General features: G+C 35.4%; 1 protein-coding gene across 1 annotated transcript; it reads right to left on the reverse strand.

Moving 5' to 3' along the window:
- Positions 1–924: 924 nt before the first annotated feature.
- On the reverse strand, positions 925–23752 carry LOC142238787 (putative multidrug resistance-associated protein lethal(2)03659). Its single transcript, XM_075310511.1, has 9 exons — positions 23512–23752; positions 23272–23357; positions 22876–23035; positions 18053–18431; positions 17261–17988; positions 11674–12534; positions 11142–11602; positions 7260–8038; positions 925–2915 (listed from the first exon to the last, which is right to left on the reverse strand). Exons 1-9 carry the CDS (start codon positions 23586–23588, stop codon positions 2460–2462), a joined length of 3987 nt encoding a protein of 1328 aa, XP_075166626.1. The 5' UTR covers positions 23589–23752; the 3' UTR covers positions 925–2459.

Genomic DNA, 23752 nt, shown 5'->3' on the forward strand with positions numbered 1-23752 from the left:
CGAAGACACAACTACATGTTGTCAAAGCAGTATCTCCTGGGTTGTTATCGCAGTAATCATCCAAACCACCATCTTATGGATACACAACCACCACCCAGGAACGTAAGGGTTGATATACATAATCTAGAGCACGAGATCCAGCGCTATAAAAGAGAGCCTCTAGATCAAGCAGCGTACCAGGCAGGTTTGAACAGGATTCATGAGGATACTGTAGCTGAAGCGGTGAGAAGCTACAAGGTTAATCCTGTTCTTGGAGTCCGACCACCGCCCATAGCACCGGAGGAAAGAGACCTCCCACGGCAGACTAGGGTAGTTTTGGCCCAATTAAGAACAGGCAAGTGCAGCCGCCTCAATTCCTACTTATCGGTGATTGATAGCAGCGTAGCTGACGTTTGTCCAATTTGCAACCAAGGGCCACACGACACGCGTCATCTTTTCTCTTGCCCAGCCAAACCAACCCGACTTACCACCAGATCACTCTGGACACACCCCACCTTAGTCGCAGAGTTCCTTGATCTGCCAACAAGCTAATGTACCAAGCGTATAACATGAAATGGATGAGATCACAATAAACTGTTACAACAACAACAACAACCACAACCCAACTAACTCGATTGTGGATGACAGTCTTTCGTTGAAGTTTCTACGCTATCCATGGTGGAGGATGAGAGGGTTAGAATTTATGTAGTAACAATGTGATACTAATTCAGAACTAAAAAATACGCAGGGTCTAAAGTCTGGCGGGATCCACTATATTATACCCTGCACCAATTTTTTTTCTTCACATTTGTAATCCACCGCTGAAAACTTTTTGATGTTTGCTCGATACTGGCATTGAACTAGTCAAGATGATTTTCCCCAGACTTTCCTATATTCACGATTTTCATCCCCGTTGTAGAGAATTTTAATATTTGCAATCCGTAGTTGAAGCTTGAATTGCTCCTTTATTGGCATTGTTTTTTTGTTTCATGAATATCGAAGCACTGTGCATTGTATGGCTTACCTTAAATCTACTACATTGATAAAATAAAAAGTTTTTATAATAGTTTTTTGTATTTCACTTATCCATCTATACTGTATAATGTATTTATAAAAAAATTATTACACAACAATTTCCAAATTTAATTTAAAACTTAAAAAAAAAACGAGGCAAAAACTTAAATAAAGGGTGATTCTTTTGAGGTTAGGATTTTCATGCATTAGTATTTGACAGATCACGTGGGATTTCAGACATGGTGTCAAAGAGAAAGATGCTCAGTATGCTTTGACATTTCATCATGAATAGACGAACGATCTGCCACAACGTCGAATTTTCAGTGAATGGGCCCTAGAAAAGTTGGCAGAAAATCCGGTTTTTTAACGACAAATTTTGTTCAGTGATGAGGCTCATTTCTGGTTGAATGGCTACGTAAATAAGCAAAATTGCCGCATTTGGAGTGAAGAGCAACCAGAAGCCGTTCAAGAACTGCCCATGCATCCCGAAAAATGCACTGTTTGGTGTGGTTTGTACGCTGGTGGAATCATTGGACCGTATTTTTTCAAAGATGCTGTTGGACGCAACGTTACGGTGAATGGCGATCGCTATCGTTCGATGCTAACAAACTTTTTGTTGCCAAAAATGGAAGAACTGAACTTGGTTGACATGTGGTTTCAACAAGATGGCGCTACATGCCACACAACTCGCGATTCTATGGCCATTTTGAGGGAAAACTTCGGAGAACAATTCATCTCAAGAAATGGACCGGTAAGTTGGCCACCAAGATCATGCGATTTGACGCCTTTAGACTATTTTTTGTGGGGCTACGTCAAGTCTAAAGTCTACAGAAATAAGCCAGCAACTATTCCAGCTTTGGAAGACAACATTTCCGAAGAAATTCGGGCTATTCCGGCCGAAATGCTCGAAAAAGTTGCCCAAAATTGGACTTTCCGAATGGACCACCTAAGACGCAGCCGCGGTCAACATTTAAATGAAATTATCTTCAAAAAGTAAATGTCATGGACCAATCTAACGTTTCAAATAAAGAACCGATGAGATTTTGTAAATTTTATGCGTTTTTTTTTAAAAAAAAGTTATCAAGCTCTTAACAAATCACCCTTTAGGTATTTCTTTGCTATTTACAAAAGAAAGGTCAACTAAAATTATTTTTATTTCTAACAGTTGTGTGTTGTCGTTCATTACAACTGAACTCTTGAGTCAATTCTTAGTCTAAATAAATTGAATGTTTAATGGTATACGAAAACAAAAATTAAAAAAAAAATATATATATATATATATGAATAAAACCGGCTAGGAAAAGCGAAAGAAAATTCGCTTAACAAAAATCCCATCTTATTTTATTTTTATGCAAATTTTGTTTTGTTATTTTCGCGGATTTCCTTTTCCCCCCTTTGTCAAGTCACGGCACTTAGTGGGGCTGTAATAATAAATAAGTGTGTTTGTGTGTGTGCGGAACTTTCCTTCACAGATCCTTTTTACCAAGCAAATTATCCTCATGAGCCTTTTGGGCAATTTTAAATAAACTCTCAAAGGTAGCATTGCCCGTTTGCTTAACCATACCAAGAAATACACCCTCCTTAGATTGGGTTAGTAGTTCATAGGGTGTACCAAACTCTACAGCTCGGCCAGCATCCATTACTAAAACCTTGTCAGAATCCATAACGGTATGCAAACGATGGGCAATGGTTAGAACAGTACAGTTATGGAATTTATGGCGTATGGTTGTTTGGATGAGGGCATCGGTTTGGGGGTCCACATTGGCAGTGGCCTCGTCCATAACAAGTATACGATTCTCACGCAGAATGGCTCGGGCAAGACATACCAATTGGCGTTGACCTACACTGAAATTGGTGCCACCTTCGGAAATTATACCGTGAATGCCATTGGGCATATCGGTAACCACATTCTTTAGTTTCACCTGAAAAGAAATAGAAATAAGGTGACTCCATTAAATTTATTGTTTTTATTGTCTATTTAATTAAATTGAATTTAATTTAAGATAAATAATATTAATTAATAAAAAGCTAAAAAAAAAACAATTATTTGAAATATTTAATTAAAATATATGATTAAATAATTAATTTATTATATATTTAATAAGTAAAATAATATGTATTTATATATTAAACTAATTTATATCTATTAAGTAAATTAAACAATTACATGTTTGAATTGAAACTGATTTAATTAAACTTATTTTTATGTTAGTGATTTTATAATTTTAATAGTAAATTAAATAATTAAATTAAATTATTTGATTTGAATTGCTTAAATGAAATATAATACTTCTTAACTCTTTTAAGTTTTTTATTTATATATTTAAGTAATTAAATTAAACTAAATAATATTAAATTTTGTTTATTTAATTAAAAAGTTTTATTGAAAATAATTAAATTAAATTTAGTTTTACTTTACTGATTTAATTAATTTTTATTGTTAATTAAATAATTTATTTATTTCATATTAATTAAATTAAATTTGATATTATTTAGTTGATTTAACTTTTTTATAAGTAATTAATAACTACATAAATTAATTAAAAACAAGTATATACGGCCGTAAGTTCGGCCAGGCCGAAGCTTATGTACCCTCCATCATGGATTGCGTAGAAACTTCATCTAAACACTGCCATCCACAATCGAATTACTTAAGTTGTGGTAACGCTTGCCGATGGCAAGGTATCTTAAAACCTCCTAACACCATCTTATAAATTGTATGTAAGTCCATACGTGGTATATATTTAATCAAAAAAGATCGATCCAATACGTATGTAATTCAGTTTGACAAAATAGACATAAAATTTTGACAAAATTTTCTACAGAAATAGAATTTTAACAAAATTTTCTATAGAAAGAAACTTTTGACAAAATTTTCTATAGAAATAAAATCTTGGTAGGCTATTTTTGGCTCGAGTGGCAACCATGATTATGAACCGAATAAAATTTGAACAAAATTTTCTATAGAAATAAAATTTTGACAAAATTTTCTATAGAAATAAAATTTTGACAATGATGAAAATTTTATTATGAACCGAATAAAATTTTAACAAAATTTTCTCTAGAAATAAAATTTTGACAAAATTTTCTATAGAAATAAAATTTTGGTAGATTATTTTTGGCTCTAGTGGCAACCATGATTATCAACCGATGTGGGTCAATTTTTGTGTGATTGGACCAATTTTGGTATGGTTGTTAGCGACCATATACTAACACCACGTTCCTAATTTGAACCGGATCGGATGAATTTTGCTCCTCCAAGAGGCTCCGGAGGTCAAATCTGGAGAATGTTTTATATGGGGGCTATATATAATTATGGCCCGATATGGACCAATTCTGGCACGGTTGTTAAAGATCATATACTAACACCATGTTCCAAATTACTACCGGATTGGATGAAATTTGCTTCTCTTGGAGACTTCGCAAGCCAAATCTGGGGATCGGTTTATATGGGGGCTATATATAATTAAGAACCGATGTGGACCAATTTTTGCATGGTTGTTAAAGACCATATACCAATATCATGTACCAAATTTCAGCCGGATCGGATGAAATTTGCTTCTCTTTGAGGCTCCGCAACCCAAATCTGGGGATCGGTTTATATGGGCGCTATATATAATTATGGACCGATGTGGACCAATTTTTGCACGGTTGTTAGAGACCATATACCAATACCATGTACCAAATTTTAGCCGGATCGGATGAAATATGCTTCTGTTAGAGGCTCCACAAGCCAAATCTGAGGGTCCCTTTATATGGGGGCTATACGTAAAAGTGGACCGATATGGCCCATTTTCAATACCGTCCGACCTACATCGATAACAACTACTTGTGCCAAGTTTCCAGTCGATAGCTTGTTTCGTTCGGAAGTTAGCGTGATTTCCACAGACGGACGGACGGACGGACATGCTTAGATCGGCTCAGAATTTCACCACGACCCAGAATATATATACTTTATGGGACCTTAGAGCAATATTTCGATGTGTTACAAACGGAATGACAAAGTTAATATACCCCCATCCTATGATGGAGGGTATAACAAGTAAGGAAAGTCTAAAGTCGGGCGGGGCCGAGTATTTTATACCCAGCACCACTTTGTAGATCTAAATTTTCGATACCATATCACATCCGTCAAATGTGTTGGGTGCTATATATAAAAAGTTTGTCCCAAATACATACATTTTAATATCTCTCGATCTGGATAGAATTTGATAGACTTCTACAAATTCTATAGACTCAAAATTTAAGACGGCTAATGCACTAGGGCGAAACGCAATGTTAGTAAAAAAAATATGGGAAAGATTCAAATCTGAATCAATTTTAAGGAAACTTCACAAAAGTTTATTTATGATTTATCGCTATATATATATGTATTTGAAGTTAAGGAAAATTACAGTCAGTTTTACAATTTTTCGACTAAGCAGAGGCGATTTTACAAGGAAAATGTTGGTATTTTAACCATTTTTGTCGAATTCAGAAAAACATATTTATGGGAGCTATATCTAAATCTGAACCGATTCCAAACAAATTTAGCACGCACAGCTACAATGCTAATTATACCCCCTATGCAGAATTTCAACTAAATCGGAGTAAAAAGTTGGCCTCTGTGGTCATATGAGTGTAAATCGGGCGAAAGCTATATATGGGAGCTATATCTAATTCTGAACCGATTTCAATCAAATTTGGCACACATGACTATACTACTAATTGCACTCCTAGTGCAAAATTTCAAGCTAATCGGTATAAAACTCTGGCTGCTGGGTCCATATAAGTGCAGATCGGGCGAAATATATATATGGGAGCTATATCTAAATCTGAACCAATTTCTTCCAAAATCAATAGGGTTCTATTCTGACCCAAAAAAGGAACACGTGCCAAATTTGAAGGCGATTGGACTTATATTGCGACCTATACTTTGATCACAAAAATGTGTTCACAGACAGACGGACATGGTTATATCGACTCAGGGAACCATCCTGAGCATTATTGCCAAAGACACCATATGTCTACCTCGTCTCCTTCTGGGTGTTACAAACATATGCACTAACTTATAATACCCTGTTCCACAGTGAGGCGCAGGGTATAATTAAATAAGTTTATCTCTAGTTATTTATTTTTATTATTTATTGTTAAATTTATTTTAACTAATTGAATTAAATGTAATACTTCCTAACTGCTTTATTTTTATACCCTCCACCATAGGATGGAGGTATATTAACTATGTCATTCCGTTTGTAACACATCAAAATATTGTTCTAAGACACCATAAGGTATATATATCCTTATTTCTATAGAAAATGTTGTCAAAATTTTATTTCTACAGAAAATTTTGTCAAAATTTTATTTCTATAGAAAATTTTGTCAAAATTTTATTTCTATAGAAACTTTTGTCAAAATTTTATTTCTATAGAAAATTTTGTCAAAATTTTATTTCTATAGAAAATTTTGCCAAATTTTATTTCTATAGAAAATTTTGTCAAAGTTTTACTTCTATAGAATATTTTGTCAAAATTTTATTTCTATAGAAAATTTTGTCAAAATTTTATTTCTATAGAAAATTTTGTCAAAATTTTATTTCTATAGAAAATTTTGTCAAAATTTTATTTCTATAGAAAATTTTGTCAAAATTTTATTTCTATAGAAAATTTTGTAATAATTTTATTTCTATAGAAAATTTTGTCAACATTTTATTTCTATAGAAAATTTTGTCAAAATTTTATATTTATAGAAATTTTTGTCAAGATTTTATTTCTATAGAAAATTTTGTCAAGATCTTATTTCTATAGAAAATTTTCTCTAAATTTTAGTTCATTAGAAAAAAATTTTATTTCTATGTTATAGAAAATTTAGTTGGACTGAATTCTAAACGTATTTAATCGGCCTTTTTTGTTTAAAATATATCCCGTGTGGACTAATTTACAATGTAGAAGACGGTGTTAGTAAGTTTTCAGATACCTTGCCATCGGCAAGTGTTATCGCAATCCAAGTAATTCGATTTTGGATGCCAGTTTTCAGTAGAAGTTTCTACGCAATCCATGGTGGAGGTTACATAAGATTCGATCTGGCCGTATTTATGGCCGTATATACTTCTTTTTAATTTATATAAATAATTTAATTTAATTAATTTAATTTTTATTAAATTGATTATTCCCCCTTTTGTTATATTTTAAAATTTCTAAATGAAATGAAATTAAATAAAAGTAAATCAAAAATAATATCTTAATTATTTATACATAAACGATTTAAATAATAACATACGATCTTACCTCCTCTAATGCTTCCCATATCTTAGCATCGGAATATTCTTCGAATGGATCTAAATTGTAACGCATCGATCCTGAAAATAATACAGGCTCCTGAGGAATTATGGAAATTTTTGATCTTAAATCATGCAGGCCCATATCTCGAGTATCTTTTTGATCAATCAATACGGATCCATCATTGTACGATAGACGGAAGAGAGCATTTATGAGAGAAGATTTTCCAGCTCCAGTTCGTCCCACAATTCCCACTTTTTCACAAGAATTTATGGAAAAATTTAAAGATTTCAAAACACGCTCAGTTTTGGGATCCGGAGAATAACGTAGACTTAGTTCATCGAATGTAATGCTACCCTTCTCTGGCCATGTTTTTGGTGGTTTCTTTTCTGGTTTCGATTCTAACTCTCCCTCTGGTTCAATGTTTTCATATTCCACGACACGTTCCACTGAGGTCATGGTATTTTCTAGCTCGGCTGATTGTCTCATACCCCATTGTACCATACCGGTCAATCCCATGGCCTGTGTTATAGCTAAACCTACATCACCACCATTTTCTGGAGAGAATAGGAAGAAACTTAGTGTGATTATGGCCAAATAGATAACACAGAAACAATCCAGCCAGTAACCAAAAGCTCGACTTGTCGAAAGAAAGAGATAATAGCCAGAACTATGAAGATCCTGATAGTTATCGAATTCTTGTATGAGAATATCCTGAGCCTCAAAGGCTCTTATTGTTGCAAGACCATTTAATGAAGCACCCATATGTGTATAGATGGGAGAGCGAGCTGAAAAGAGAAAAATATGACGTGAATTTGTTAGCGATAACTCAAAACTTAATGGTAGACATTAAACAGGCACTGAAATCTGTGGGTTCGTATTCATTTACCATATCGATATCGTGGCAATACAAAGGCTATCCATAAGCGTAGGAAGGCCTCTGGGGAGGGGGCTTAGACCCCCCCAGAAAAATTTTAGCCCCCCCCCCCCAGAATTTGAAAACCTATTTACGATTTTACATTTTTATAAAAATTAAACAAGTATATACAACCGCACAAAGTTCCGCTAAAGATTTTCATGCACAATCGAATTACTTTGGTTGTGGCAGCAGTTGCCGATGGTAATGTTTGAAATCTGATATTTATAAAATAAAGCTGTGGTTGCACTTTTGATTTAGTTGAATAACTAAAGCTCCTTTATTATTTTGTTTAGTCTGGTTTAGTCAATTTAATTAAAAAATAGTAATTGATATTAAAACTATTCTTTCATAAATTAATAACTTAATAATGCTGCAAAAAAGCGTAGCCAAAAAAGAAGTGAAAATGTTCTTTTTGGGTCCGGAAGTGGTGCAAAATTGGCGGAGAAGCGATGAATGTAATATGAAATTGTCATAGAACGAATGTCCACCGTTTCAGCAGCCGTTGCAATGAATTTGCATCACTTCTTAAGGTGTGACCCGAATTCAGTGTTTTGAATGTGAATTAAAAAATTTTGTTATAAATATACAAAAAAATGCATATTTTTTATGATTTTTAACGCATTCTAACGCTTGTTTGAAACGCTTTCCCTCGAATATTTTCAAAAATTCTATAAAAACTTCTATAATGAATTTAGCATTTTTGTGGCAAAATTTGAATAATTTGTACCATTTTATTTATTCTTACTTTTTTTTAAGAAAACAAAAAATAACGCATTAAAATATGAAAAAAAAATGGAGTAAAAAACTTCCTGTGTAGTTAAAATAATTAACTTCTTTGTGAGGACATTTTTGGAAGTGCTTTTAAAGTTGTGCCTTTAGAACAACTCCCAATTTTTTTGCTGGGAAGAGTGTGGAACTACTTTTAGTTGCTTTATTATAAATTAATTGTCGAGTTATTGTGATGCCTATATTGTTATTCATTTTTATGAAATAAAACATTAATTGAACCTATAAGTTCAGTCTATAAATTCAGCTAGGGGGGCTATAGCCCCCCCTAGGAAAATTGTCTAGCTACGCTAATGAGGCTATCTCAGTCCTGCCTTTTCGAGTTTAACCATAAAAATTCAAAGTTACCAATATGAATTAGAACTAACATATACGTAAAAGTGGACCGGTATGGCCCATTTGCAATACCATCCGACCTAAAGGGTGATACGGTCAAAATTTGGTCAATATAAACTTGACGTATTTCTTTCAATTTTGCATTTAAAAAACCTGAACACCCCTTATTTTGAAGGTGTGTGTGTGTAGAATGTTGCTCCTATTTGGATTTTGGAATTCACTCTTCAGTTGTCAAAATGCCGTCCAAGCAAGAAGAGCAGTGTATCAAAATTTTGCTCGCGCATCGCGAAAATCCGAGCTACTCGCACGCAAAGCTGGCAAAATCGCTAAAAGTTGACAAAACAACCGTTAAAAATGTAATTAACGTGTTTGGGGAACGTTTGTCGACAGCCAGGAAGTCTGGATCGGGGGGAAATCGAAAACCGGAAGCCGCTGAGACGACAAAGAGAGTTGGCGGTAGTTTCAAGCGAAACCCTAACCTTTCTCTCCGAGATGCCGCAAATAAGCTGGGTGTATCGTCTACAACCGTGCATCGAGCCAAAAAACGAGCCGGATTATCGACCTACAGGAAGGTAGTGACTCCAAATCGCGATGATAAACAAAATACGACGGCCAAAGCGCGATCCCGGAGGCTGTACACGACGATGCTGACGAAGCTTGACTGCGTGGTAATGGACGACGAAACCTACGTCAAAGCCGACTACAAGCAGCTTCCGGGACAGGAGTTTTATACGGCAAAAGGAAGGGGAAAGGTAGCAGATATTTTCAAGCACATAAAACTGTCAAAGTTCGCAAAGAAATATCTGGTTTGGCAAGCCATCTGTACCTGTGGCTTGAAAAGCAGCATTTACATAGCTTCCGGGACAGTCAATCAAGAAATTTACGTGAAAGAGTGTTTGAATAAACGTCTGCTGCCTTTCCTGAAGAAACAAGGTTGTTCCGTATTGTTTTGGCCGGATTTGGCATCTTGCCATTACGGAAAAAGGCCATGGAGTGGTACGCCGCCAACAACGTGCAGGTGGTTCCCAAGGACAAGAACCCTCCTAACACGCCAGAGCTCCGCCAATTGAGAAATACTCGGCTATTGTCAAGCGGAACCTAAAGAAGACCAAAAAACTGATAAGGACGAGCAGCAGTTCAAGGCAAACTGGCTTTCTGCGGCGAAGAAGGTGGACAAGGTGGCTGTACAAAATCTGATGGCAGGTGTCAAGCGTGAGGCCCGGCAATTCAGATTTGGAAAAGCGAAAGCCTAACTGAATATTTTTCCTGAATTTTATACTAATTGAACTTGAAAAAGAAATTTAATTTGATTTTTTAAATAAACGATTTCACCGATTTACACGCGTTTTCACTTGGCCAAATTTTGACCGCATCACCCTTTACATCAATAGCAACAACTTGTGCAAGTTTCAAGTCGATAGCTTGTTTCGTTCGGAAGTTAGCGTGATTTCAACAGACGGACGCTTAGATCGACTCAGAATTTCACCACGACCCAGAATATATATACTTTATGGGGTCTTAGAGCAATATCTCGATGTGTTACAAACGGAATGACAAAGTTAATGCACCCCTCATCCTATGGTGGAGTGTAACATATAATAAACAAAGTTCTTATTAATTCATCAGTCGATTTTGTCATTTTGTCATAGAGCCATAATATAATTTTGCACATACAAATATCTTCTATCATTTAAAATTTGAGAATTTCTTGCATCGGAATAAGTGATATTTGTAATCTTATCTTCCGACACAATAGAGTGGACACTTTTGCAACATTTAGTATGCTCAATTCTAGTACAGGTAGAAAACTTGCGTAAGTACCACTCGAATATATTAATATCAGTACTTACTTATAGCTTCCAAACGTTTAACATCCCTCGAAGTTTTCAAATAGAAAGATCTCAAGAAATAGAAGATGATCATCAGTATTGCAGTAAAGAGAATATTCCAAGGATTCACTATACACAGCACCACAACAATACCCAACAAGGCTAAAAAGATTTGTATGCAATCCATCATGACTTGTGGTAAAATTTCATCCACTTGACCCATATCTTTAGAGAAACGATTCAAAATGCGTCCCGATGGATTGGTATTGAAGAAATACATGGCAGCTCGTGTAACACCCAAAAACATATCATTATGCATTTTAGTTGAAGATGTCATGGCCATGTTAAAGAATAACACACTACGTATCAAAGAGAATATCACCACACCGATATTGAGGGCGGTAAAAATGTATATATCTATGGGATCTGTTTGTATATCGGTTTCATTTAATTCATGGAGTTTATTTTCATTTTTGTTGACCCTAAAGAGGGAGAAAGATTCGTTTTCATGAATAGCGAATATTAACTTGAAATTGATAAAAAAAACACTTACCAGTAGGACAAGAAAAAATCACTTCCTGAGGCTAAAGCTTGGGCTCCAACGACAAAGAATATAATGGATGCCACGGTTACATAACTGCCACTGCTTCCAAAATATTTGCGATATAGCTTGAAGCCAATTTTCCCTTGTTCCCGGGTTTCTTGGATTTGTCTGGGGGCTTCTTCCTGTTGTACAGACTCAGCGGTGGAAGCTACTGAAGAAACACTTATTTGTCTTTGTCTTATTTTACTAATGCTACGTTTCCTTGTCTCCAAATCTCCCACTTCATCTTCCATGTTCTCATTATTTTCCTCATTCTCACTGTTATCATTGTGTAACAACATTTGGGCATAATCTATACCACTTCTACGTATGGATTCATATGTGCCCACAGCTCGTACATGACCATTATCCAGAATTACAATAAGATCAGCTTCTTCAATGAATTGCAATTGATGTGTTACCAATACCACAATATGATCTTGCAAATAGCTACGCATGCAATGATCAAACAGATGACGGCCAACATGAGTATCAACAGCACTCAAAGGATCATCCAGTAGATAGATATCAGCTCGACGATAAACAGCACGAGCTAAATTAATTCTAGCCTTTTGACCACCTGACAAAGAGGCACCACGTTCTCCTACTATGGTTTTATCACCATACGGTAGCAATTCAAAGTCCCTTTCTAAGGCACATTTTTTCACCGTTATATTATAGCGTCTTCTATCCATGGGTTGACCAAATAGTATATTCTGACGCACTGTACCAGTGAAGAGCCAAGGATCTTGAGATGCATACGAAACGGTACCATTTACCGAAATCGTTCCCGAAACTGGAGGTAATTCACCCAATATGGTCTGTATTAAACTGAAAAAGCAAAAAAAAAAATGGAAATTAATTGGCTGTGCTCAATTATTATGTTAAAAAAATATTAATTATGTTAAAAAATATTAATTGCAACTTCTGACTTATAACATTTACAACCTAAACAAGACAGTTTGAGGATATAATTAAGACTCCCAAAAAGACGAATAAAAATTGATATTGTTTCTGTCCAAGAGGTAAAAAAGGAAAATACCTTATGGGGCTACTCGGTTAGAGATAAAGACGTAGACAAAACGAGGAAATGCTGAACTGTGGACAGTGAAGCCATAGGAAAGACCGCGAAGATCATATGGGGAAATCCCAATGAGGACGAAATAAGAAAGAGAAGTGGCACGATTAGTAGGACTGTTGGGGTCATGACGGGATATATGGACCTCAAGACATTTTTGTAGTCAATGATAGTTTAAGTAGTGACTGTGGGGTGGGAAGCTTTCGACTGCCAGACTTCCCGAACTTTAACCGATTGACAGGAGTAAAATGCAAACAAATTAAAGAATTCTTCGAGAGCACAGAATCCATAAAATAATCATAGGGTTATAATCAGAGCAAGTATATATGGACGTAAGTTCGGCCAGGCCGAATCACATCTACCCTCCACCATGGATTGCGTACTTCTACTAAAGACTGCCATCCACATCGAATTACTTGGGTTGTGGTTATACTTACCGATTGTAAGGTTTCTTAAAACTTCTTAACATCGTCTTCTAAATTGTAAGTTATTCCATACGTCGTATATAATAGACATAAAGGTTCTTGACCCGTATATATAGTGAAATCTACAAATAACTACGAACCGATATAGACTTTTGCGTAGTAATTAGAGAGCCAGCCATTGTTAGCACAATGTACCAAATTTCAACTGGATCAGATGAATTTTGCTCCTCCAGGAGGTTCCGGAGGTCAAATCTGGGGTTGGTTTATATGGGGGCGATATATGATTATGGACCGATATGGATTAACTTTTGCATGGTTGTTAGGGACCATATACTGACACCACGTACCAAATTTCAACCGTATCGGATGAAATTTGTTTCCCTGAGAGATTCCAAAGCCAAATATGTGGGTCGGTTTAACATATATGGGGACTATAGCTAAAAGTGGCCCGATATGGCCCATTTTCAATACCATCCGACCTACATCAATAACAGCTACTTTTGCCAAGTTTCAAGTCGATTGCTTATTTCGTAGGGAAGTTAGCATAATTTCAAGAGACGGACGGACGAACGCGACTAGATCGACTCAGGATTGCACCACTACCCAGAATATATATACTTTATGGGTCTTAGAGCAATATTTCGATGTTTTACGAACGGAAAGACATTTTTATACCCTGCGCCACACTGTGGAACAGGGTATTATAAGTTAGTGCATATGTTTGCAACACCCAGAAGGAGACGAGATAGACACATGGTGTCTTTGGCAATAATGCTCAGGGTGGGTCCCTGAGTCGATATAACCATGTCCGTCTGTCCGTCCGTCCGTCTGTCTGTGAACACATTTTTGTGATCAAAGTCTAGGTCGCAATTTAAGTCCAATCGCCTTCAAATTTGGCATATGTTCCTAATTTGGGTCAGACTAGAACCCTATTGATTTTGGAAGAAATCGGTTCATATTTAGATATAGCTCCAATATATATCTTTCGCCCGATATGCACTAATATGGACCCAGCAGCCAGAGTTTTATACCGATTTGCTTGAAATTTTCTACAAACATAACACTTAGTCAAGTGTGCAAAATTTGATTGAAATCGGTTCAGATTTAGATATAGCTCCTATATATATCTTTCGCCCGATATGGACTAATATGGTCCTAAAAGCCAGAGTTTTGGTCCAATTTAGTTGAAATTTTGCACAGGGAGTAGAATTAGCATTGCAGCTATGCGTGCCAAATTTGGTTGAAATCGGTTCAGATTTAGATATATCTCCCATATATAGCTTTCGCCCGATTTACACTCATATGCCCGCAGAGGCCAATTTTTTACTCCGATTTAGTTGAAATTTTGCACAGGGCGTAGAATTAGCATTGTAGCTATGCGTGCCCGTGAAATCGGTTCAGATTTAGATGTAGCTCCCATATATATCTTTCGCCCTATATGGACTACTACGGCCCAGAAGCCAGAGTTTTATCCCAATTTGGTTGAAATTTTGCACTAGAAGTACAATTAGTAGTGCAGTCAAGTGTGCTAAATTTTATTGAAGTCGGTTCAGATTGAGATATAGCTCCCATATATATCGTTCGCCCGATTTACACTCATATGACCACAGTGGCCAATCATTTACTCCGATTTAATTGAAATTTTGCACAGGGAGTAGAATTAGCAATTTAGCTATGCGCGCCAAATTTGGTTGAAATCGGTTCAGATTTAGATGTAGCTCCCATATGTATCTTTCGCCATATATGGACTACTACGGTCCCAGAAGCCATAGTTTTACCCCAATTTGGTTGAAATTTTGCACTAGAAGTACAATTAGTAGTGCAGTCAAGTGTGCTAAATTTTATTGAAGTCGGTTCAGATTGAGATATAGCTCCCATATATATCGTTCGCCCGATTTACACTCATATGACCACAGTGGCCAATCATTTACTCCGATTTAATTGAAATTTTGCACAGGGAGTAGAATTAGCATTTTAGCTATGCGCGTCAAATTTGGTTGAAATTGGTTCAGATTTAGATATATCTCCCATATATAGCTTTCGCCCGATATGGACTTATATGGCCCCAGAAGCAAGTTTTTTTTGCCGAATTTGGTTGAAATTTTGCACAAGGAGTACAATTGGTAGTATAGTCATGTGTGCGAAATTTGATTGAAATCGGTTCAGATTAAGATATAGCTTGCATATATATTTTTCGCCCGATATGGACTTATATGGCCCCAGAAGTCGGAGTTTTGGCCCAATTTGGTTGAAAATTTGCAATCGGAGTACAATTAGTAATATAGTCATGTGTGCCAAATTTGATTGAAATCGGTTCAGATTTAGATATAGCTCCATGTATATTTCGCCCGATGTGGACTAATATGGTCCAAAGGCCACAGTTTTGGTCCAATTTGGTTCAAATTTTGCACAAGGAGTACAATTCCTGGTATAGTCATGTGTGCCAAATTTGATTGAAATCGGTTCAGTTTTATATATAGCTCCCATATATAACTTTCGCCCGATATGGACTAATATGGTCCTAGAAGCCAGAGTTTTGGCCCAATTTGGTTGAAATTTTGCACTAGGAGTACAATTAGTAGTGTAATCAAGTGTGCTACATTTTATTGAAATCGGTTCAAATTTAGATATAGCTCCCATATATATCTTTCGCCCGATATGGACTTACAAAGTGGTGCAGGGTATAATATAGTCGGCCCCGCCCGACTTTAGACTTTCCTTGCTAACATTGTGTTCCACCCTAGTGCATTAGCCAACTTAAATTTTGAGTCCATAGATTTTGTGAAAGTCTATCAAATTCTGTCCAAATCGAGTGATATTTAAATTTATGTATTTGGGACAAACCTTTATATATAGCACCCAACACATTTGACGGATGTGATATGGTATCGAAAATTTAGATCTATAAAGTGGTGCAGGGTATAATATAGTCGGCCCCGCCCGACTTTAGACTTTCCTTACTTGTTTTTTACTAACATAGTGTACCATCCCAGGGCATTAGCCGACTTAAATGTTAAGTCTATAGATTATAAATTTTGTTCAGATGGAGTCAGGACAAAAGCCTTTATATATAGCACCCAACACATTTGACGGATTTGATATAGTAACGAAAATTTGGATTTACAAAGGGTGCAGGATACAGTATAGTCGGCCCCGCCCGACTTTAGACTTTTCTTACTTGTTTTTAATTGATATTATCATTTCTGTGATTGAAGACATTTCAATTAAAAAATAATTGGATCAATTAATTTCCCGATTGAATCAGAAAAAAAATTTTTTGTGTGCTTTGGAATCTTGTCGAAAAAGGTATCAAAAGAGTTCGAATTTACTTTAACTGCAATTTATTCTGGAGTTTGTATAAGTTGCAGATGACTGTCGAGTCCGGTTGACATTGACGGTACAAAGTTCATCTTATCTTCAAATGGATTTGTGGCGTCCAACTCCAACTCAATGACTGGTAAAATCGATCTTCAGTAAATCTTGCTGTAGGCTTAAAGGAACACTTTGGCCAAAGTGTTAGATAATCTGGTGATTTCCCGATGTGTTGTAGAAGAATCAAACATTATACAAAGCCTGGTGGATGATGTTCTATTTCTTTGCATCCCAGTAAAAACTGGATAAACACTAGTGATTCCTCCAGATAACGAGTAATCAAAAACTTATTACTTGCAGTTTTGCCGCAGATATAAAAATGCTAAGTTAGCTGCGTAAAAATCGTTCCTTTTATGGTTACCAGTAATCAAAATATAGGTTACAGAATTTTGCGGAGGCTTACCTATAATCATACCTTGGAATAGGGATAGTAACTTGTACAGATTAATTGACATCTAAATTTGATATTTGACCAACTTGGGGACTTTAAAAAATTGCGAAACAGCTGAACGAACAAAGAAATATGCATCCGTTTGTGGTATATAACCATCATGATTTTTATTTTCTATTCCACAAACAGATATTCAATTTAGGCTTCATGCGAACATCAAAATGTTGCTGTTATTTGTTCGACTACGGTGCTTATATTTGACTAAAATTATTGTACATTTCAAAAACTTACGTAGATTTTCCCGAACCAACTGTTCCGATAACTGCTATCAATTGTTTGGGCTTAAATTCCAATGATACATTATCCAAATTGTTCTCCAAAGCTTTTGTATCCCATTTGGCTGTTAGATTTGTTAGAACAACTCCTGGATCCTTCGTCAATGGTTTTTCCAAATACTCCACAGTTTTACAATTTTCCGCGGTTATAGCAGGAATAATATTCATGGCCGATTTGTTTTTCTCCACTAACTGTGTCTCCTCCAAAAGCATAAAATTTTGAATTCTCTTAAACGACACCAAAGTTTCTGCGATTTGACCAATAGCCATGGGAAAAAATACAGTCATGGTAGTTCTTAGTAAGCTATAAAATGCCGTGATGACAAAAGCTTTCTCAGCATTTAGCAATTGTCCCAGTAGAACATAACCCACTAAACTGCTAAAAACTGATATCCTACTGAGGAACATAATGAATGAGCCCATTATACCGCGAATATAGTTCACATAGCGGATAGCTTTCATTTCTTTGCATCGAGCATAATTGACCATTTTGCCGAATGGGATTTCCCAGGCATACATCTTGATGACCTGAATACCCGATATGATTTCATTCATCATTCGAACTCGCTCATCGGTACAGAGAGCTGTCCTCAAACGTAGCACAGAAGTCTTTTTGCCCAAGTATCCTTGGATAGGGACAAACAAAAGTAGCCAAGCAACTCCAATAAACGCAGAGGCACCAATCTGTAAAGATTTCGCGATGGCTTGAAGGAAAGTCTATGGTATTCATTGATGACATCTCACTCACCTGTTCATACATAAAATAGCACACAATAATGAGTTCCAAAGGACCTATCCATATGAAATGTAAATGCAACACTGATGTATCCAAACGGCCGACATCATTTGAAATTAAATTCACCACTTGTCCTGATGTGGTATTACCCAAGGCTGTTCTACTCAAACGTAAGGTTTTGCGATAAATCATACTGCAAATTGCTACCCGAATCTTCATTCCGGTATGTACGATGCCCAACATATTGGGGTGCATGAAGATAACACTACCGGCACTGGTCAAGATGACACCCAATGCATAGAGATATGCATTTGTTTGATCCTGATCGGTGGCATTATCCGCGTCAGCGTAGAAAGCCACCAACGCTCCAAGAAATAACGGTTGGGAACATCTGAAAGGAAAGCAAATAAAAAGAGAAGTTCACTACTGTCTAAGTGAGCCTGAAATATGGGTCTGCCGCTATACGTAACCTAAATTAATTAGTAAACTTAAGCCTTAGTGTGATTTTATTCAAACGTTTTTGGAGACACATATATGTGGGAGATTCGTCTAAATCTTAGCCGTTATCTTCTCTGATCCTTATACTGTATTCTAATGTAATCTAAACCATAGGATGGGATGGGTATATTAACTTTGCCATTCCGTTTGTAACACATCGATATTGCTCTAAGACCGCATAAAGTGTATATATTCTGCGTCGTGGTGAAATTCTGAGTCGATCTGAGCACGTCCGTCCGTCCGTCTGTTGAAATCATGCTAACTACCGAACGAAACAAGCTATCGACTTGAATTTTGGCACAAGCAGTTGTTATTGATGTAGGTCAGATGGTATAGCAAATGGGCCATATCGGTCCACTTTTACGTATAGCGGACCCCCAAATTTGGCTTGCGAATCCTCTAAGAGAAGCAAATTTCATCCGATCGGGCTGAAATTTGGTACATGGTGTTAGTATAAGGTCTCTAACATTCATGCAAAAATGTGTCCACATCGGTCCATTATTATATATAGCCCCCACAGAAACCGAACCCCCGATTTGACTTGCGGAGCCTCTAAGAGAAGCAAATTTCATCCGATCCGGCTGAAATTTGGTACATGGTGTCATCATATGATCTCTAACAATCACGCAAAAAGTGGTCCACATCGATCCATAATTATATCTAGCCCCCATATTTGGCTTGCGGAGCCTCTAAGAGAAACAAATTTCATCCGATCCGGCTGAAATTTTATACATGGTGTCAGCATATGATCTCTAACAACCATGCAAAAATTGGTCCACATCGGTTCGTAATTATATATAGCCCCCATATAAACCGATCCCCCAATTTCGCTTGCGGAGCCTCTAAGAGAAGCAAATTTCGTCCGATCCGGCTGCAATTTGGTACATGGTTTTAGTACATGGTCTCTAATAACCATGCAAAAATTGGTCCACATCGGTCCATAATTATATATAGCCCCCATATAAACCGATCCCCAGAGTTGACCTCCGGTGCCTTTTGGAGGAGCAAATTTCATCCGAGTCAGTTGAAATTTGGTACATTGTGCTAGTATATGGCCGTTAACAACCATGCCTAACTAGGTCCATATCGGTCTATAGTTATATAAAGCCCTCAGATATATCTGTAAGTTGTCACATGTTGTTGTAGTTGACTGTAGAAACAATAAGCATTGTTCGACTGTTCACTACTTAGGTGAATTCTAACAAATTAGCTTTCTAAAAATAAATTTCATGTTGTTGCATTACTATGTAACAAAACGAAATAAAAATAAGATTATGGGACTTGTAAGTTATATGAAAAGATGATGTACAGTGGGAGAAAAGATGATTCAATTTGTAAGAGGAAATTTCCCAAATGTTTTCTCCATAAGGAGTTAGCATAAAGGGCCCAAAATTGAGTTATCTCTCCCAGCCAGATCTATACTAAAGGCTGTGGAAAGGTTCATTCGCCCGAACCGAAACATGTACAGTCCAGGCGTGTATAGATTTGTATCTGGCGTTTTCTTTTCAATGGCTCTATTAACCATGTTCATTAATCTATATCTGTCCATAAAGCTCGAAAAATAATTGTATAGTTAGATATAATGCATTTGGACGTCAATTGCCTGTTTCGGTATCAGGCTAACATGAAATGAAAAAACATTTTGACAAAACTTTCTATAGAAATAAAATTTTGACAAAATTTTCAAAAGATTTAAAATTTTGACAACATTCTCTATAGAATTAAAATTTTGACAACATTTTCTATAGAAATAAAATCTTGCCAAAGTTTTCTATAGAAATAAAATTTGACAAAATTTTCTATAGGAATAAAATGTTGACAAAATTTTCTATAGAAATAAAATTTTACTAGATTATTTTTGACTCGAATGGCAACCATGATTATGAACCGATTGGGGATCGGCTATATATAACTATAGACCGATATGGACCAATTTTGGCATGGTTATTAGCGGCCATATACTAACACCACGTTGCAAATTTGAACCGGATCGGATGAATTTTGCTCCTCCAAGAGGCTCCGGAGTTCAAATCTGGGGATCGGTTTATATGGGGGCTATATATAATTATACCCTCCATCATAGGATGGGGGTATATTTACTTTGTCATTCCGTTTGTAACACATCGAAATATTGCTCTAAGACCCCATAAAGTATATATATTCTGGGTCGTGGTGAAATTCTGAGTCGATCTAAGCATGTCCGTCCGTCTGTTGAAATCACGCTAACTTCCGAACGAAACAAGCTATCGACTTGAAACTTGGCACAAGTAGTTGTTATTGATGTAGGTCGGATGGTATTGCAAATGGGCATTTTGGTCCACTTTTACGTATAGCCCCCATATAAACGGACCCCCAAATTTAGCTTGCGATTGCTCTAAAAGAAGCAAATTTCATCCGATCCGGCTGAAATTTGGTACATGGTGTTAGTATATGGTCTCTATCAACCATGCAAAAATTGGTCCATATCAGTCACTTTTACGTATAGCCCCCATATAAACGGAGATATTCTTAAGTAAATTAATTAATAAATAAATAAAATTAATTTCTGTACAATTACATCTTACTAAAGAGTATGGAAATATGAATTAGACAACACGAAAACTTATGTATAGTCAGGCGTGTGAGATATGCATCTGGAATTTTTCTGTAAATTATTTGTATCAATTCCCTTAATCTTCTTGTCCAATAAGCTCGAATAAATATTGTAATAATATGTAGTTAAAATAATTCCAATTAACTAAATGTTAATAAAATTCTGTAAAATTATATTCCTTAGAAAGATTTCAAAATATAAATATCAATACCCTCACTGATATAAATTAAAACAAAAACTAAAGTAAAATTAAAATTAATACAAAAACATAAACTTAAACAAATTTAACTAAAAGTAAAACCATAAGCGTAGGAAGGCCTCTGGGGAGGGAGCTTAGACCCCCCCAGAAAAAATTTAGCCCCCCCCCCCCAGAATTTGAAAATCTATTTACGATTTTACATTTTTATAAAAATTAAACAAGTATATACAACCGCACAAAGTTCCGCTAAAGACTTTCATGCACAATCGAATTATTTGGGTTGTGTTAGCAGTTGCCGATGGCAATGTTTGAAGTCTGATATTTATGAAATAGAGCTGTTATTGAATGGTTTAGTTGAATAACTAACAGCCTGTTTCTGTATGTCGAACGAGTTCAATCGATCGACTGAAACAGCATAGAAACAGTTATAAATTCAGCTGTTTGTTTCCATTTTAGTCGATCGACAGAGCTCATTCGACATACAGAAACAGGCTGTTAAGCTCCTTTATTATATTGTTTAGTCTGGTTTATTCATCTCAATTAAAAAATAGTAATTGGTATTAAAACTATTCTTTCATAAATTAATATCTTAATAATGCTGCAAAAGAGCGTCGCCAAAAAAGAAGTGAAAATGTTCTTTTTGGGTCCGGAAGTGTGCAAAATTGGCGGAGAAGCGATGAATGTAATAGGAACTCGTCATAGAACGAATGTCCACCGTTTCAACAGCCGTTGCAATAAATTTGCATCACTTCTTACGGTGTGATCCGAATTCAGAGTTTTGAATGTGAATTAAAAAATTGTGTGATATTTTCCCAAATAAATAATTTTTATTTATTAATTTTTATTTAATTTTTGGTCGACCTTTTGTTAGAATTATATAAATATTTATAAAGACCTCGAGCTTCAAGAAACATTAATTTATAATAATTTTTATATTTTTTTATGATTTTTAATGCATTCTAACGCTTGTTTGAATATTTTCAAAAATTATCGATTTTTCTATAATGGATTTAACATTTTTGTGGCAAAATTTGAATAATTTTTACCATTTTATTTATTCTTACTCTTTTTTTAAACTATTTGAAAAAAGAAAACAAAAATTACGCATTAAAATATGAAAAAAACTGAAGTAAAAAACTTCCTGTGTGGTTAATATAATTACTTCTTTGTGAGGACATTTTTGGAAGTGCTTTTAAAGTTGTGCCTTTAAAACAAATCCCAATTTTTTTGCTGGGAAAAGTGTGGAACTACTTTTAGTTGCTTTATTATATATTATTTTGATGTCTATTTTTTATTCTTTTTTATGAAATAAAACAATAATTGAACCTATAAGTTCAGTCTATAAATTTTTAGCTAGGGGGGCTTTAGCCCCCCCCTAGGAAAACTGTCTAGCTACGCTAATGAGTAAACCTGAAATTAAACATAATATTCACGTATATTCACGTAAACATAAAAACTTACTTTTAATTGAAATTAAATCAAACAAAACTTAATTAAATTATATTAGTGACATTGAAATTAAGGTCTGTAAAATTACATACATACCTTAGAAATATTTCAAATAGAAACATTAATACACCCAGTGACATATAGCGCAAGCCAAACACTTTCATTGTGGCCTTGATAAGACTCGGTTCTTTGTTTTTGATACAGCTATTCGAAACTTCCTCCTCCCATGCATGGCTCAATTTGTGGCCCACATAATCTGAAAAGAATATGAGTTTTATCGATAATAAAATAAAATATTGAGATAAGGTAATTGGCTTTGAATAATAAATGTGAATTATTAATATCATATAATGACAAGCATTAATTGGTAACTAAATTTCCTATTAATATTTTGTAAATTGAAAATATTTTCACGATTAACACTAGATTTGTTTTTGTTCAAAAATTTGTGTTACATTAAGAAGTTTCAAATTACTACATATTCTAAATTACCTGATTTATGTTCGTCCAAGGCCCTGTATAGGTCCCTTTCATCTAAATCCTTTTTGCGGCCCTTGAAAAATGTTGGCATTGTAAAGCTAAAGATACAATAAAAAATCACAATAAAAAACAATTCCACCTTTTCAAAACACATGTTCACTGATAAGTTCTAATCTATTTTTTCTGTTCACAACAAATCACAATGATTCGACAAAAAATATGAAAATCGATGATGTTCATTATGTCACCTACCAAAACATTAGAGCCGACAAAGGATTAGCCGATTCGCGAGGATTTTCAGGTAATTCATCAGCTTTGAAGGACTGCATTTTGAAATTTTGTTTTTTTTCTTTCACACAAAATTAAAACTTAACACTTTTAGGACTGAAATTGAATTTCCCCCTTCTGGGGATCTGTGTTTGAATATAGTTTTGGGTTTTTAGTTTTTTTTTTTTATTTTTTTACCGCGATTATAATTTTTGTCTTATTGGAA

Source organism: Haematobia irritans, chromosome 5, assembly GCF_050003625.1.
Source record: "Haematobia irritans isolate KBUSLIRL chromosome 5, ASM5000362v1, whole genome shotgun sequence".
Lineage (NCBI taxonomy): Eukaryota > Metazoa > Arthropoda > Insecta > Diptera > Muscidae > Haematobia > Haematobia irritans.

What these genes read in the sequence shown, in the direction of transcription:
- LOC142238787 (XM_075310511.1), bottom strand. Translation starts at nt 23,588, where the DNA reads ATGCAGTCCTTCAAAGCTGATGAATTACCTGAAAATCCTCGCGAATCG. An exon ending in CTTGGACGAACATAAATCAG is followed by an intron (nt 23,036 to 23,271) that starts GTAATTTAGAAT and finishes TATTCTTTTCAG; the next exon opens with ATTATGTGGGCCACAAATTG. An exon ending in GTTGGTTCGGGAAAATCTAC is followed by an intron (nt 12,535 to 17,260) that starts GTAAGTTTTTGA and finishes TTGCTTTTTCAG; the next exon opens with TTTAATACAGACCATATTGG.